The 16,521-nt window shown below is 38.9% G+C and overlaps 3 protein-coding genes across 4 annotated transcripts in view; 2 read left to right on the forward strand and 1 right to left on the reverse strand.

The window, feature by feature from the left end:
- LOC100633464 (uncharacterized) overlaps nt 1-2,401 on the forward strand; it is a 5,098-nt gene extending 2,697 nt beyond the window's left edge. Inside the window, exons 9-16 of the mRNA XM_019994310.1 lie at nt 5-90; nt 256-440; nt 633-868; nt 1,052-1,179; nt 1,270-1,331; nt 1,379-1,460; nt 1,719-1,911; nt 2,152-2,401. Coding sequence (XP_019849869.1) covers nt 5-90; nt 256-440; nt 633-868; nt 1,052-1,179; nt 1,270-1,331; nt 1,379-1,460; nt 1,719-1,911; nt 2,152-2,276 — 1,097 coding nt within the window. The 3' untranslated portion in view covers nt 2,277-2,401. The remainder of the gene's footprint in view (nt 1-4; nt 91-255; nt 441-632; nt 869-1,051; nt 1,180-1,269; nt 1,332-1,378; nt 1,461-1,718; nt 1,912-2,151) is intronic.
- A 15-nt stretch (nt 2,402-2,416) lies between these two features.
- On the forward strand, nt 2,417-6,607 carry LOC100633588 (protein asunder homolog). 2 transcript variants are annotated; one of them, XM_019994268.1, is made up of 16 exons: nt 2,417-2,618; nt 3,349-3,426; nt 3,547-3,764; nt 3,883-3,972; nt 4,096-4,183; nt 4,243-4,368; nt 4,512-4,596; nt 4,654-4,817; nt 4,880-5,003; nt 5,073-5,176; nt 5,221-5,308; nt 5,363-5,439; nt 5,660-5,731; nt 5,804-5,892; nt 5,999-6,306; nt 6,356-6,607. In XM_019994268.1, exons 1-16 carry the CDS (start codon nt 2,436-2,438, stop codon nt 6,499-6,501), a joined length of 2,040 nt encoding a protein of 679 aa, XP_019849827.1. In that variant the 5' UTR covers nt 2,417-2,435; the 3' UTR covers nt 6,502-6,607. The 2 variants fall into 2 exon arrangements, with proteins under 2 accessions (XP_019849827.1, XP_011402687.2); XM_011404385.2 differs by lacking the exon at nt 2,417-2,618 and having other exon boundaries at nt 3,359-3,426; nt 3,473-3,764.
- A 1,931-nt stretch (nt 6,608-8,538) lies between these two features.
- On the reverse strand, nt 8,539-13,921 carry LOC100633717 (uncharacterized). The gene is made up of 17 exons (XM_019994272.1): nt 13,744-13,921; nt 13,646-13,695; nt 13,507-13,588; nt 13,380-13,454; nt 13,124-13,322; nt 12,933-13,066; nt 12,677-12,843; nt 10,934-11,058; nt 10,607-10,884; nt 10,233-10,484; nt 9,969-10,120; nt 9,848-9,925; nt 9,611-9,786; nt 9,381-9,556; nt 9,218-9,334; nt 9,006-9,152; nt 8,539-8,943 (listed from the first exon to the last, which is right to left on the reverse strand). Exons 7-17 carry the CDS (start codon nt 12,833-12,835, stop codon nt 8,624-8,626), a joined length of 1,980 nt encoding a protein of 659 aa, XP_019849831.1. The 5' UTR covers nt 12,836-12,843; nt 12,933-13,066; nt 13,124-13,322; nt 13,380-13,454; nt 13,507-13,588; nt 13,646-13,695; nt 13,744-13,921; the 3' UTR covers nt 8,539-8,623.
- Between the last annotated feature and the right edge of the window lie 2,600 nt (nt 13,922-16,521).

The raw sequence follows: 16,521 nt of genomic DNA on the forward strand, positions 1-16,521 counted from the left end.
CCAGATGAAACTGTTTATCAACATCAGACATTCGGTTCTTTTGATTTGGGTCTAAACCGTAACAGCACAAGAAGCCGCTCTCCGTCTGAGGTATGCACACACACATGTACATGTACATGCAAACATCCAGCAGCCAATTGTATGTCTTCATTAAGTAAGTGGTAGTCAGAATTAGTGCCTCTATTAGGAATGTATAGCATACAGTATAGGCACCTTATATGATTGTTTAAAGATTGTTTTTTTAATAATTTTCAGACACTGGAGCCTTTGGATATGCCAGAGATTGCTCTGATCGAGGGACGTTTGTGGCTCGTGAAAGAGAGAGAGGATCATCTCTTACCTAAAGTACTTCACTCTCTCGGGGAACCTTTTCTTAATACACCCACAGAGTGTACCTCGTCATCACTTTTATCACTTTTGAACACTTTGCATAACCTCTGGTCAGTTTTACTTAGCAATTCAGCTAATAGTTTAGTATACAATTTCATACATGAAAAGTCACATACTACATGTCCATATGTACATATTAAGGGTCTTTTCTTAATTTTAAATTTCTGCCTCCCCCCCCCTCTCTCTCTCTCTTTCACTCTATGCATGTCTTTTTTATTATTTTGTTTCTCTTTATTTCTTAGGCACAAGAGTAATCCATTTCTCTTACTAGTGACTGGTGACAAGCAGTTTCTCTCTGCTCTCCTCAGAGCGTATGTCACTGGGCCTCAATTTCCAATATGGCTCTACTTCCTGACTGACATTGAGAAGACACTCAGAACAGTTTCTTCTCCGTCTGCTCCATCTCTTACTGCAGCAGCTCCTGAGAAACCGGCCCAGAAAGAGAATGAAGAGGAGAAATACTCCCATCAATCAATTTGTAAGAAAATTACTAAAAAAGATATTATCATGATCATAACTGACCCAATGATGTATAAAACCACAAACTAGCCTCTACGTACAATGTAGATGTATAATGGACACTTTGCAGTGTTCATTATGGGATTTGGTTGTGTATTTTTATAATTTTTATTCTGTTACACGTATTATTCCATTTTGATAGCTGGTATACTGGCTAGACTGAAAGTAGAGTTACAGTATCACCCATTGCCCATTGCACAGGCTGAACTTGTTATGGAACAAGTTGAGCCAAACACCAGCACAGGAAGCCGCTCCATACCTTTCATACACGTGAGTAACAACAACAATGATATAAATAACACATTCACTCATTCTTCACTCATTCTGCTTCACTCATTCCCTTTTGTGTTTGTTACATAGAGTGTCATCATGGGCCCGTGGGAGTCTGATACTGAACTTATCCATCCATCAAGTCCTTCAACGTAACTATATTTATGTAGATGTACATTTTATTATGGATTCTCCACAGTCCAACAGACTCACAGCAGCAACAGTTGCAGCATCCTGAGATACACTTGGAATACTGGGGAGGAAAGAAAGACAGTCAAAAAGTGAGTACTGATACTACAAATACCATTTATCTGGAAATTTTTACTGTTATTTTAATTTTGCCTGATCAAGGTTTTGCAAAAAATAGATCACGCATATAATCACATGCCACAATGAATAATACATGACACAGTCTCTTATTTAGTAAATTTTAAATCAGAACATAATTTTAAAAAACAAAAATTTTCGACCGCATAAATTTCCTAATTTACAGTATACATACATGTATCATTATTAAAATCATTTGATATTTTTTATAGTCTAGTGTAAAGGTTCGGAGTGTAATGGCTACAGTAGTTCCTGGTCCTTTGTTGAGTATCACGGCTATCATAAGGAAGAAAGGCGGGATTAGGATAAGGCGCTTCAAAGACACAGGAGGAGAGAACTCCATCATCAGTGTCACTGCATCACACATGATGTGTCGGAGCAGTGCTAAAAATGAGCCCATTAATGGTGAGTCTAAGATCCTCCATATGTTAAGCAACGTACAGTACATGTGTATTCCTAGCAGCAACTTTTATGGCTACTTTGATCTTGAAAGGAACTTAATTGTTTCGCAAATAGAAATCAGTTCTATTTTTTCTGCTGCAACAAGTTATACTTACTTACACGATCAAAGTGTCCACAAATGTGTACTGTGAAAAAATGGCTTTTAAGACTTAACTAATATTCTCTTCTTTTTATTTTCTCTAGCTACCATTGATGGGTTAGAGTGGCAGGTTCTCACTAACATTAAATTATCCGCTCAATGGAATCATACGCCACTCGCCACTTTTCCAAGAGCAACTTGTCAGACCCCTCCCAGTAGTAATAGTTGAAAATGTCATTTTAATCAGTACTTCCACAGAAATAACAGAATAATTATGTTGTGTGCCATGTTTATTATTATGATGTTTATTTTTTAATAATCTATTGGTAGCCCACGTGTTATCACGTGATTACATTGAACTGAGTGAAGGGTTAATAATTATAGGAAAATGGAGAAGACTGTGGTGATAGTTTCTGGCAATTCTCTCTCTTCTTCTTACGGAGGGCCAGAGATATCTCTTGATCACGATGGAGGCCCTATAAAGATAGGGAAGATGCTTTGGACGTCTTGTATTGAAGCTGTCACCGAGTACTGTCGGATTATATTTGACTTATTTCCTGATGAATATCAAGTATTATAATAATATGATTAGACCTCCTGTACTTGTTACCTTTACTAATGTTCAAAATGTGGGCAATAGTAATGTATAGTATTAACCTATATGGTTAAAATTCAAGCGTCTTTGGGTATTTAAGAATTTTTTAATTTTCTTCAGAATTTGGCCCAAGATGCTGTACTATAGTACAGAGTCGTTGGCCAAATTTTGCCAAAAATGACTACGAGAGAATTCTCCATTTTTATAATGTTTTCTGATGCATATACATGTACTTATGTTGTATAGAAAATTTGAGCTGATTACGATCAAAATTGGATTTTTAACGAATTTTTAAAGTTGCTCCAAAATCAGGCCAAAATCAGGGCCGTAGCCAGGAACTTAAAATAGGGGGTTCGGAAATTGCTGCGCGCGAAGCGCGCAGCAAAAAAAATTGACAAAAATGGGCGTGGTTGGTAGGCGTGGTCTTAATTTACGCATCTCAGCCATGTGCTGACTCAGCTAAAATGGCTATCTGTGCTTCTCGCTGTTGCCAAAATGCTAATCCTGCTTTTGCAGTGCTGTTCTTCATGACAGGAGCTAATCTGAAACTTTTTTGCAGCTACAACAGGGGGTTCGTCCGAACCCCCCGAACCCCCCCTGGCTACGGGCCTGAAAATCCCTATACTTTAGTACAGGGTAAGGCTAGGCGAGAATCCTTCATTCCTTCTGATGTGTGTCCATGTTATGTTGATGATCTTATTGTTAGGTATGTGTTGCAGCTGCTGATGAAGTAAAATGTCATCCAATCAATACCTGGAGAGATGAGGATCAGGAATTAACTAAAGTACAACATTATTATGACCAACAACAAGTTTATTGAGCTATTGTAGTCTGGAAAAAATATACACCAAAACCATAATCATAGATGATCAGAATTAACTCAAAACCTTTCCCCATCTCTCAGGTTCAGAGCGGCTTTCAAAAGTTTGGTTTTCCTGTATTGACTCCCCCTGTCAGTCGTAGTCACATGACGAGCATATTGCAAGGGCTTCAGTTCGGGATGAGGTGTTTGGCTCAGCTGACAGCAACACAGTATGCCGTGAGCGTGTGTAGTCAGAGCGTTAAGAAACACCTAACTACCATCAATCATGGGAGAATAGTCGTCTTTTGTAGTTTAGAAAGGTAAGCAGTATACGTGTACAATGTGTTCGTATTCTGCTTAAGTACTATATGTAATATCACAATATGCTGTATATAATGTGTGTGTCGTAATGCTAGTGTGTATGATTGTGATTTCTAGTCCAAACGATTTGAAAGACGTGGAAAAGGCAGCCCTGAACCTCTTAAGAATGGAGAACACTGACATTAAGCAGAAACAAGACCCCGTGAGGTACATCTATGTATGTCCATCTTCATATGTTATGGACTTTGTAGTGTCCATTTGTTACAGTGGTAGCTCTATTTAGTGATTCTAGTTACGTGTGTTCAAGTACATGTGCATTGCTTACTGTAGGTTACCAATACAGAGATGTGAAGTGGCTGTTGTTAATGTTTATGTGTCAGGGGCTCAGTCACAGATAATGCCTAGTCCTTCAAGACAGGTACAGACTCCTTTTCCTATTAACTATATACTCTGTACTGTACATACATGTGTATGTAGATTAGCAATGATCTCTCGGTCTCTGTTTATTCATATCATGCCAAAGAGTTAATAGTGAAGACCATTGATCTGGTGAAGACTCACTTTACACTCAAATCAACCAGTGTCACTAATATACCAATGAAGGTAGAGGGAGAGAAGAGAGAGAAGAGGAGAAATAACTAATGAAAGATGTATATAGAAAGAGAGAGGAGAGGACATATTAATTATGTATAGTCAGTCTAATTGTACTGCTCTCACACACACACTCTCTATCATACATGCCACAGGAAGAGCAAAGTGGTGGAGGCTCCTTTAATTATGATGTTGAGCTGATACACAAAGCAGATGCACACAGGGACATCATAAGATCAGGTATAAGTATATGTGACATCCGTGACCTGATTTGTTCTTTGTGCCTCCTCCTCAAAGGCCATCAGCTTGATAGCAGTGGGAAGGAGGGTAATAGTAAGGAGACTGGAGGTGGCAGTGGGTCCAGGAGATCAGATACTGTCATGTTACGCTGGTCTACTCCAAAGAGTATGACACTTGACCTTCATTACTGCTCTAGCGTTTATAGAGTAACTCCTGCTGACGTGAGGAATCATGAGAAAGAATGAACTCACTCTCTCCCCTACTCTCTCTCTCTCTCTTTTAGGTCACTAGTCGTCCCACCATTTGTTTGATTAATTTTGTCCTCTCTGGTAAGCCTGTCCTATTGGAGCAGCCAAGGAAAGCAAACAATTCTAAGCTCATAACACACCTACTCACCTGCCATGGAGGTAAATGAATAAATTAGGAGAATAATGTATAAAATTAGGCATTTAAAAATTTTTTATTTATTTTTCCAGGTGGTATATTCCTTCACTGTATCCCTGGTGGGAGGAGCTGTCTTGATGAGCCTCCCTCAATCAGTGAGGGGTGGGGTGGGCGTGTCACCGACTACAGGATTTCGGTATATAATTTTAATATGATTTTAATTAACTATGTGTGCTACAGGACTTCAGCTCATTGATACAGGACAACATGTTAGTTCCTAATACGGTGGAAAGGACTAAGATACCATCTCAATATCCACTCCAGTTGGGTAAGCCCCTACTCGTTAATTGCTGTCACTATAAACTTACTCCTTTCTCTCCAGCTGAAGCTAATTTAGAGAGAATGACAAGACACTGGCCTCTTGTGTTCAGTGATACTGTGGCCTATAGCATGGTTCATGTTAGTTAGTACATGCATGTACATGTATATGCATCATATATCATTGTTGCTTTAAATATTGTACAGCCTGTGAGAATTAATATCAATATAAAGTTCACCATTGTATGCTTCACTATAAAGACACATGCTCTATGTAATGCTAAACTGCCCTTCCATGATCTTTTGTAGTACTGCATGTGCATCCAGAGATCGTGTTATATTGCAGCTGTCTTTTCTATAGGAGCTAGAGCCACTTTTGAGTATCATTCATCGCCCGGTCATATCTGATCCCGAACTTGATTCGTGTAAAGAGGTACGTGTATGTAATGTGTATGTAATGTGTATGTATACGTGTGTACATTAGATGTACTGATCTCATTATTAGGTAATAAAGTCAATACAGGACAAAGAAGAGTACAGCGAACCGCTACCCATTCCATCATCAGGGACTAGGACTAGAGGCAGCAGTAAGAGGTAGGGTGATATACTGAATTCATTTTAGGATATTTTTAGTAAATTTTTGCATGCGAGACTGTGTGTGAGTTTCAGGATATTTTAGTATACTCTTTATTCCTAATAGAGATGAGCAGTATCATTTACTGTGGAATGAGCTAGAAGTGATTGCTAGCAAGTACAGGCAGCAGTCAGAGCAGCACAGGATGCTATATGACTTTATCAGTCACGCTGTGAGTCAATCCCCTAGCTGTCAAAACACAAGGGCACTCCTTGAGAAAAAAGAAGAAGAAATGGCAGCCAAAAGTGGAGGAGGAGGAGGAGCATCAGCTAATAATAAAACCGCTAAGGAAGAACCCGCCATAGCTAAGACACAATCAGTTACTTCTAACAATAAAGTAAAGGGAATGAGGAGTTCGCCTTATCCGGTACCAGGTAAGTAGGTCATTTTCTGGTGGCAATATTCTCATTGTGCTATTAATAGCAAAACCTGTTGCCTCTTTGCTCTCCATTTGGACCACACAGTTAAATGCTAAGGCTATGCAGGGACGCCCCGAGTTCAGGGGAAGAGCCACACAGTCAAATAAAGCAGAACTTTATACTTTTATGAAAAACGGGAGTGATAGATGAGTATTTAATTTTTAATAGTTATTTTTATCTAGAGGCTACATCAATGTAGCTGCATTAATTTTCATGTACAAGCTTAAAATAACTAAGAATACTTACAGTATAACAACTAAAGTTTTAAATTGCTCTCTAAAGTCCACACAGTACATCATTATGATATGAATGTTGTTGTTGTTTTACTGTACGTTAATGATTTTTACATTGTCTCCAGGATCAGCAATGTAAGCTGTTAGTCGTTGGCTCTCAATGGAGGAGTGAACTGCCTTACTGTGTAGCTCGTATCCATGGGTAAGCATCATTCTGATACCTTGACTTGTTATTATCGTTATCTGCGTCACTTCTGGCGATACTTTGTGAATCCCTCCCTCGCTATAAATTACAAATTCCAAGTTATCTCCGCTGGTTTTGACAACTCTTTGGCTCAGCTGGTTAAAAGGTTTCGCAAGGGTTGCTTTAGCTCCGCCACTACTCGCACTGCTGCTTAGCCGTCCGGCAATCTTGTACCCGTACTCTTCAGAGAAAAAATAAAACTTTTTTGCTCCAGCCCTGAGAGTGATGGGGCAATCCGGTTGCAGTACAGGGAGGGCCCCATGAACCGCCTGATAGAGTTTCTTCTCAAGTCCGTCACAGGATCGCTTAGTGAGCATTATCTTTGTACCCAGTAGGTCGTTGGTGCTTTTAAGCTGTCCTATCTCTTCTGTCATAGTATCAATCTCCCTCCTACAGACTTCGACCTCTTCTTTAATGTTTTGAGTCTCCTTTTCTGCTTCCTTTTTGTCTTTCCTCATTGTCATGCAAGCTTTGGAGAGGAGGGAGAGGTGCTCGAGCTGATAGTTGATGTTGTGTTCCACGAATTGACATTTGAGGAGCTTCTCCTCGCAGCCTGCCCATGAAAACTCGCACTCAAAAGGCTGGAGAGGACACTCTGTGCTCATGTGAGATTTTAGTTTATCTCGAGGGATTGTGAGTTGACAATTGTTGGGGCATTGTACTGGATACCTCCCACAGAGACTGTAATGAAATGTTGGCTTTGTTTGACTTTGGTTGCAGTATTCGCAAAAAAATGAGCGCATGGGGCATGTATGGTCTTCATGATCCTTTATCTCTGAGCGTCTAACTGTTTCCTTGCAACTGTCGTTTTTGCACTGGACGAATGCATGTGGGCATCCGTTGTATTTCTTATACCAGTGCTCAGAGTATTCGTGTTTCATAGCTATTCCCTCCTCTATCACTGTCACTGACTTGCTTTTTGCCTCGTTCAGATGAGTGCTCAGTTCTTCAAGTCTACCAGACCACTTGCAGCCCTCTTTCTTATAATTGCAGTAAACCATTAAACTCTGCATCATGTGCTGGCGGTTTAGATCAAGGAATGTCCTCATTATCTTGTTGTTGCAGTACGGGCAAGGTTGCTTGCTGGCCTCCTTCTCTTCCTTGCAGTTGGAGCACATGTATTTCCCACAGCATGAGGTTTGGTAAGGCTCTGTTAAGATGTTTGAACAGAGTCCACAGTTTGTTTCCAAGCCATCCGGTGGTTTGTTTATGAATGAAACTTGCTGCCTCTTCTTGTCCAGGGTTGAGGGTTTGGGTTGTACTGGAGGAGGTTTTTGTCTCAATACTGGGGGAAGTGTCTTGCAGTACAATTCATTCTCGATCCCTTGTTGCTTTGGGGGTATTTTTGGAGGAAGTTCTGGCGGTATTAGGTCGGCTACACTATCTGCTTTAGGTACATTGACATAATTACTCCTTTCAGTGCCTGTTACTGCAGTTGTAGCTACATCCATATCTGTTGATGAAACCTTATGCTTCTTGAAACACTCCTTTTCTGTCATTTTAAAGTTCTCGGAAGGATGAGTGGGTAAAACTTTGACTAGATTCCCAAACTCCATGCTATATTATATTCTAAATAGCTTGTTGATGGATAGACTAGGAAGACTACAAAGTCAAGTATATATTGAGTGTCCAAGACAAACAAGTGGGGGACACAAAGATATCCATTACTGAGGTTATTGATACACCTTGTGGGTACTTGAAATACAGATATAGTGTTTTCTTATAGCGTCAAAATTAAACGTGGGTTTAAATAAATTTAAAAATAACATATTATGCTAAATTGAGTAAATTAACTTTAAACAGTCACACTAAATGGTTGGTCAATTATCTTCATTGGTAGTATCTTATCAGGCTGTGGTGGTGAGAGTGTCCTTCTCTTGTTCTTCATTCCTTCAGCATGAGAGCTATATTGGACTCTTGAGGATTGAGCTGGTACTAGAGTAGCAGCCAATGAGTGATGATCAGCCTGTGACTGCTGCGGGCTCTTGCTTCGTGTCCTCATTCTTGCCTTGTACTCGTTTGGTGGGACAAAGTTGAGTGTGGATTCAGCATGGACAGTTCTCGGTCCGTATGCTCTGCTATTGATACCGGAATGGAATCTTGTCTTATGCCCAACTGTGTAATTAAAAAATTAAGAATTTTTTCGAATGATGTACATATTTTACTTAGCAGCTTACTGTATGATTCCCCCATCTTCCAAAGTGTACTGTCGGCCAGTGAATCAGAGGAACGTCGGATTAGTTTACCAGAAGAAAGAGGAAGGGGAGAAGTGTCCCTTGCTTTTAAAAAACCGATCGGTGTTGCTCTGATGCATCCTTCAGTAGCTAGAGAAGAAGAGAGAATGCATTGTGATATTGAAGAGCCATTAATTCATCATCTTGTTACTTACTGATAGTTTTCGATGGCGTTGAGACTACTTTTCTAGTTCTAGCTAGATTCTGTGTAACAGTTTGTCTGTGTCCCAAGAGAGATGGAGGAGGAGGAGATTTTAATGAAATACCTCCAGCTACAAATAAATAATAATAATACAATAATAATAATAATAGTGTTACTTGTAGCTGCTCTTTTGTGATGTCTAGTGGTCCCTCCAGTGGTCAATTCTCTTTTCTTCAGTGCATCGTTTTGAGCTGTTAGTTCTTTCTTGGTATTCCAAGCAGCATGATGTAAGGCCCTGTGTGTAGTGACTGCCTGTTTGAGAGAGATGGCCAGCTCCCTCTGCTCTCTGCTTCTATTAATAAATGACAGCACATTATTATAAGTGAATAATTTTTATCTCTCTAACTTGTGCCAGTCGTGAAGTTTAAATTTAAGCTGTTCTTTCTTTTCCTCGTCTTTTTTCCTCAGCCATTCAGAGACAGACGGCCTTGAGCTGATTCCTAGTGCACTCATGGAGTGTGCAATCTCGCTATTAATCTTCCGTGCACTGTTTATCTGCTCTGCAACACGACTGTTCATTTTCTAAAATTCATCATCATTATTATTATTATTATTATTATGGAAAGGCAGTTGTTTTTTTTACTTCTGATTGAGCTGCTGCCTTCTCCATTTGTTCGTTATACTTAGCCAGTAATTTTTCAGACTCAGCTCTTGCCTTTTCCTAAAAAAAGATGCAATGCTGACACATTATTAGTGAGTAGTACTTCTGCATTTCGAGCCTTTTCTCTTCTTGCAGCAAGACTATCCTTTAGCTCTGCCATTACAAAGCGTCTCGTCAGTTGTGAGCGAGTGTTTTGAGCCTTCAGTAGTTCTTCAATGGCACGGAAGGCAAGGGATTTACTCTCATCCATTTGAGCTATATACAAAGCAAGCAAATAAATATTATCAGTGTTATCATTGCTTGAATAATGCAAACAGAGTCATTGGTTTATCATCTATAGCTTTTGTGATTGATTGGTCCTAAGTACCTTTTGCTTTTCTCATTCTTCTCTCATCGGGGCTCATATGAAAGTCCACTTTAGGTGGAGGTGTTGGTTGTGGTGTTGGAGGTATTTCTATAGGCACTGGTGAAGGGCTTGGCTCAGGGATCGGTGTTTCTAGCCAATCCAACTCTTGGAGTGCATCTGTGTCCATATCGGCTGCCTCTCTCTTCAACTCTGCTGCATTGTCAGTCGTGACTTGTGCTGCCACTTTAAAGGCTTTGTCACCAAGTGGCGTACCTAGGTGTAAGGAATAATTTTAATGAAGGTAATGGAAGATAGAGATATATAATGGGAACAAGCAGGAAATGAATGGTTTATTACCATCATCATCATCATCTTTATTATTATTCTATTATTACCTAACAGTCCAGCAGCAAGCATGGTTGCTTGAGCTCCATAGAGACCAACAACACTGTACTTTATAGAGTCGGGGGGTGGTCTGTCACGTCTCATTAGACGCGAAAGGAGACTCTTTCGTTCCTTTGGTTTCTGTACTTCCTTAAAAGGATCTAAAGACTCTCGGGATACTTGTTGCCTTAGGGTTGGTGTAGTGATTGGTCTCAGCTCAGGAGGTTCTTCCTCAGTAACTGGCTCAGTAGCTTCCTCTGTAGCTATTTCTTCTTCCTCAACGTGAGCCCTTTAGCAATGAAAATAATAATAATATAAAAGCATGCATTGATACTCACTCTTCTTCTCCTTCTGGTTTTGGCACATCAATGTCTTTCCCAGGCAGGGCATTATTTGATAAAAGCAACTCTTTTATCTCTGGATAGTCAGTAGCATAGTCAAGAGGAGTTAGTGGGCTCTCGTCCTATGAATTAGAGAATTAATAATTTGACTTTTGCATTGCTCCAAATTTTAGTCACACACAGCTACAATGTAATGCTTTTTAGATTTGTGATTGGACTACTTCAAACTTTCTACACAGCATAAGCACATCAATATGTATCAGAAAGAGTAAAAAGATTGGGGGGGGTGATTTTGGACCAAATTTTCTGGAAAAACCATGGGCTATAGCCTTTGCTTTTTTCAAAAATTGGCTCGTTTTAAAATGCTCATAACTCCAAAAATATTTGCCGAAAACAGCTCAAACTTTCTACATAGCATAAGTACATCAATATGTATCAGAAAATGTAATAAAAATTGAGGGTGATTTCAGAGCCATTTTTTGGAAAAAACCATGGGCTATAGGTATTTTTCAGATTTTAGTTAGTTTTTAAAAGTAACGATAATTCAAAAAATTAAAGTTGGAATCAACTCAAACTTTCCACGTAGCATAAGGACATCAATATGTATCAGAAAATGTAATAAAAATTGAAAGTGATTTCGGAGCCATTTTTTGGAAAAAACCATGGGCTATAGCCTTGGGTATTTTTCAGATTTTGGTTAGTTTTTAAAAGTAACGATAACTCGAAAAATTAAAGTCGGAATCAACTCAAACTTTCCACGTAGCATAAGGACATCAATATGTATCAGAAAATGTAATAAAAATTGAAAGTGATTTCGGAGCCATTTTTTGGAAAAAACCATGGGCTATAGCCTTGGGTATTTTTCAGATTTTGGTTAGTTTTTAAAAGTAACGATAACTCGAAAAATTAAAGTCGGAATCAACTCAAACTTTCCACATAGCATAAGTACATCAATATGTATCAGAAAATGTAATAAAAATTGAGGGTGATTTCGGAGCCATTTTTTGGAAAAAACCATGGGCTATAGCCTTGGGTATTTTTCAGATTTTTGCTAGTTTTTAAAAGTAACGATAACTCAAAAAATTGAAGTCGGAATCAACTCAAACTTTCCACGAAGCATAAGGACATCAATATGTATCAGAAAATGTAATAAAAATTGAAAGTGATTTCGGAGCCATTTTTTGGAAAAAACCATGGGCTATAGCCTTGGGTATTTTTCAGATTTTGGTTAGTTTTTAAAAGTAACGATAACTCGAAAAATTAAAGTTGGAATCAACTCAAACTTTCCACGTAGCATAAGGACATCAATATGTATCAGAAAATGTAATAAAAATTGAAAGTGATTTCGGAGCCATTTTTTGGAAAAAACCATGGGCTATAGCCTTGGGTATTTTTCAGATTTTGGTTAGTTTTTAAAAGTAACGATAACTCAAAAAATTAAAGTCGGAATCAACTCAAACTTTCCACATAGCATAAGTACATCAATATGTATCAGAAAATGTAATAAAAATTGAGGGTGATTTCGGAGCCATTTTTTGGAAAAAACCATGGGCTATAGCCTTGGGTATTTTTCAGATTTTTGCTAGTTTTTAAAAGTAACGATAACTCAAAAAATTGAAGTCGGAATCAACTCAAACTTTCCACGAAGCATAAGGACATCAATATGTATCAGAAAATGTAATAAAAATTGAGGGTGATTTCGGAGCCATTTTTTGGAAAATTATTGTCTGTTCAACTAACTTTTTCCGTTATGATGAAGGCATTGACATTAGCTCCAGCCTCAATCAGAATCTGTGCACAATCCTTGTATCCCTCAGAGACAGCATAATGCAGTGGAGAAGGAACACTAGTATCAGGTGAAACTGGGCTTGGATTACCACCAGCGCTTAGTATATACATCAGTGCACCTGAAATAGTGACAAAATAATTTAAACATCTTTTCTTTAAAATTGAAGTTTAAGGGACTGTCAAGTTTTATTTAACCAAAGGGACTCACTGGTTTGTCCATTGACTGCTGCATCATGAAGTGGCGTAATGCATTGATTGCTCTGAATATTGATGTCCCCATTATAACTGGACAGTAACTCCAATCCTTCAATTGAGCCAACTGTAGCAGCAATGTGAACTGGACTGTATGAAATAATTAAATGCATAAATACAAGCATTTTAAATGCTAGTATAACTTACCTCCTTCCTTCATTGTTCTTATCATTAGCAGAGCAGCCAATGCTAAGAAGATAGGCTGAGCAGTCTATGGCTTGACTCTCGATTGCATAGAAGAGTGGAGTCTGTCCATAATCATCAATAGTATTCCCATCAACGCCATGCACTTCAATAAGATGCCGACAATTCTCTGTTATACCGTATTTAGCTGCAATGTGAAGACCTGATAGAAGACAAAGCAGATACGCTGAAAAGACGAATCATTTTATTATATAATTACCTGGAAGCCCATCGGTTACTTTAGTATTTGGATTGGTACCTCCTGATATCAACAGGTCAACAGCATCAGTGTTATCTTAGAATATTTAAATAAAATGTTAATTGTGGTATATTATTATAGTCCATACCTTGTAATTGTAATGCCCAGTGCAGTGGCTGCCTGCCTTCCCCATCAGCAGCTAGGACATTAGCACCAGCTTTGAGTAAGATCTATATAATCATGCAACCAACAATTATATACTTGTACAACTATTCAGCAGGACTCACTTCAATGCATTGTTTTGCTCCATTGCTGATATTCAGTGCTTCATCGTCATCTATTCCTTCAAATTAAAAAAAAATTAATAAAAAAGGCAGCAACTGACCACTTATTGGTGCAGAGACTTGTGCAGCAAGGTGTAGAGGTGTGGCTCCGTTCTTCTCAACCACATCTAATGTAGCACCATGGGATATGAGCTCATTGAGTGCTTCAGGTTGACCACTTGCTAATGAAAATAAAAAATAGATCAACTTGTATAATGGTAAGTAAATACTACAGTAGAATCATATATATATATATATATTAGTCTGAGCCACTAATGCAACATAAGGACAGCATTGTGCTGTCAGAAAGTTGAGACGCATTATAAGCATAGTCTCATTATTCAGTAGCATAGTCTCATTATAAGCATAATGTTTTTGCATGTCATGCAAAATGACCAAATTAGTTATGTTTTTATTAGTCTGAAGCAGTCAATGTGACAAGAGTACATTAAGTTTGGTACCATAAAGAGTCTTTATTTACTTATAACTAAATTAACGACATCCTGTTTTGGATACATTCATAAGGGTTTAATTCAATGGGTCCAGCTAGGTTTCCCTTTCCCTAGTGTATATACTCTACTCTCATATCATAGCCTAAGGTGATATGAAATATGCTAGTCCCAAGTTGCCTGATTTAAAAATCTAAGTTAGCAATGGTAGTCAAGGTTCATGACAATTTCACTCTAAGCGACAAGGTTAATGGACCACTGTTAGCAGCAGTGATTTGTTACTTATGTAAGGAGAACTGGTATTCATTGTGCTGTCGGGAAGTACCTTTGCATTACATTATGCAGCTGTTATAGTAATGTTTTTATTATTGTACAGTGAATGAACGTGAAGAGAGTAGTATAGTACTACTCTCTTCACATTCATTGACTGTACACTAATAAAAACATTAAATAGTCATTAGTTGCATGCTTGGGTTAACCACATCCTATTTGTTTGTGGCCCTTTCAATTCAATACAGAGGCGTATTTAGGGGGGGGCTGAGGGGGCTTGAGCACCCCCCTCAGGGCTAGTCTCGCTAGCCAGACCATTCCCCAGCCTACAGTCATTGGGGTGGACGGCGGGGAAGGGTCTGGTACACTCTTTAATGTAGTCTTGTTCTCCCGTCCAAAAGTGGACGTGACCAATCAGATTCAGTTATCCATGACATGTGACCACAAGTCACATTAAATATTAATTATCAAAATGGCGACTTTTCAAGAGTTGTGGAGAGAATGCTGAAAAGCAAGCTATAGAGTGGTAGCATCCAGCGTCTTATTGATTCTGGAGAGGCATCTTAGTGAAAGGTATCCGGGTAATATGCTACAAGTTTGTCTGGATGCCATGAAACATGCATTTCGGTTCAATTTTATTGTTGTTTCATATAAACAGTATTTTTGTTGTTGAATTGCACTTTTCCCTTCTTCCTTCTCTTTTTACTGGTTTCATTGTATTTTATAATCATTATAAGACATTTTCAATAAATAAAATACGAATAAAATAGAATAGAGGATATGCGTGCTAAGTATATTCATAGCTTTTTAGTACCGTATATCCAACCCACACAGTAAATTGGCCGCCATGTTGGACGTCAAGTTTATTAAGAGTTCAATGGGGGAAAACACATTTTCTTGCCTTGCTACCTTCTTGAGGCCTTTTTCGGAAGCTTAGAAAGCATCCTGAGGATCTAATGGGGTCTAGTAGTCACCTGAAAGATTGCTATCAAGAAATACAGAGCGGTTTCCTGGTACCAAGCCTTTTTCTATCATTTCTCCATTGCTGCCAATGGAAAGTTGACGTCCAACGAACTAATTTTTTTTCTTGAAAGTTATTACGGTATGCAATGAATATAATTATTTTGCAATGAATATACTTAGCACGCATATCCTCTATTATATGACAAATTTGCAATACATTGACTGTATTTCCACACTCCTTGCTATGAATGTCACATCACTTGAAGCAATGAACAATCGTTGACCTTTGGAAATCATAGATGAGCATGTTATACCTGTATCAGGACTTACATTGTTGATGCTCTCCAACACGTTACATTTACTACTTTCTAGCTGATCCTTTAGGTACCAAAGTATGGCAAAGGAATCTATGCTTCAATACTTTCTTTCTTTCCCTTCCAGCCTCCAGAATGCATTTTGTAAGTCATTTGGGCTTGTTTAATTTGGTTAAAAGTCGTTTCTGCATTACACACGTGAAAACACGTGTGATGGGCGGGGTCTTTTGCACATGACAATTTCATTACGTCACTACCCACGTGGTTGCTGTCAGAACAAGACTACATTAAAGAGTGTACCTGTACCAGACCCTTCCCCGCCGTCCACCCCAATGACTGTAGGCTGGGGAATGGTCTGGCTAGCGAGACTACCTCAGGGCTGGGCTCAGAAAAAATTACTGAAGTCCAGGACTCTTGCATCACTACCAAGCCTCTTAACAAAGTTATCTAGCCCCCTGATCATGATTTCAGCAGTTTCCGGTGCTTTAAGGAGCAATCAGAAGTGCCAGTAACATAGCAGTATGCTTGAAATAATCTTGGCCCCACCTGTAATTGACGAAAATGCAGGAAAAGGCTGTTTTACCGCCGTAAAAGTGGGTGTGGCCAAAATCGCGGCGCGCTTCGCGCCCTCAGCACCCCCCTTCCCCAATTCCTAGATACGCCCCTGCAATAGGTCTAGGTTGTGGATCTTTCCTTTCCCTGGTGTACTCTGGTATCATAGTATAAGGTAATATATAATAAGCTAGTCCTGAGTTGACTCAGTTTAAATCTAAGCTAGCTCTCTCTCTCTCTCTATTTTTATAGCTATCTATAATCTTTAGAAATGGTGTTGGTGGTTCATGAC

This window comes from Amphimedon queenslandica, unplaced genomic scaffold (genome assembly GCF_000090795.2).
Source record: "Amphimedon queenslandica unplaced genomic scaffold, v1.1 AMPQUscaffold_13478, whole genome shotgun sequence".
Lineage (NCBI taxonomy): Eukaryota > Metazoa > Porifera > Demospongiae > Haplosclerida > Niphatidae > Amphimedon > Amphimedon queenslandica.

Excerpts from the sequence above, each read along its gene's own strand:
- LOC100633588 (XM_019994268.1), top strand. The coding sequence starts at position 2,436 with ATGGAGAAGACTGTGGTGATAGTTTCTGGCAATTCTCTCTCTTCTTCT. Across the intron at positions 3,427-3,546 it reads AGGATCAGGAATTAACTAAA|GTTCAGAGCGGCTTTCAAAA; the intron begins GTACAACATTAT and ends CCCATCTCTCAG. Across the intron at positions 5,893-5,998 it reads ACTAGAGGCAGCAGTAAGAG|AGATGAGCAGTATCATTTAC; the intron begins GTAGGGTGATAT and ends TATTCCTAATAG.
- LOC100633717 (XM_019994272.1), bottom strand. The coding sequence starts at position 12,835 with ATGTATATACTAAGCGCTGGTGGTAATCCAAGCCCAGTTTCACCTGAT. Across the intron at positions 11,059-12,676 it reads CCTTCATCATAACGGAAAAA|GACGAGAGCCCACTAACTCC; the intron begins GTTAGTTGAACA and ends TCTAATTCATAG. Across the intron at positions 8,944-9,005 it reads GAAGATGGGGGAATCATACA|TTGGGCATAAGACAAGATTC; the intron begins GTAAGCTGCTAA and ends TTAATTACACAG.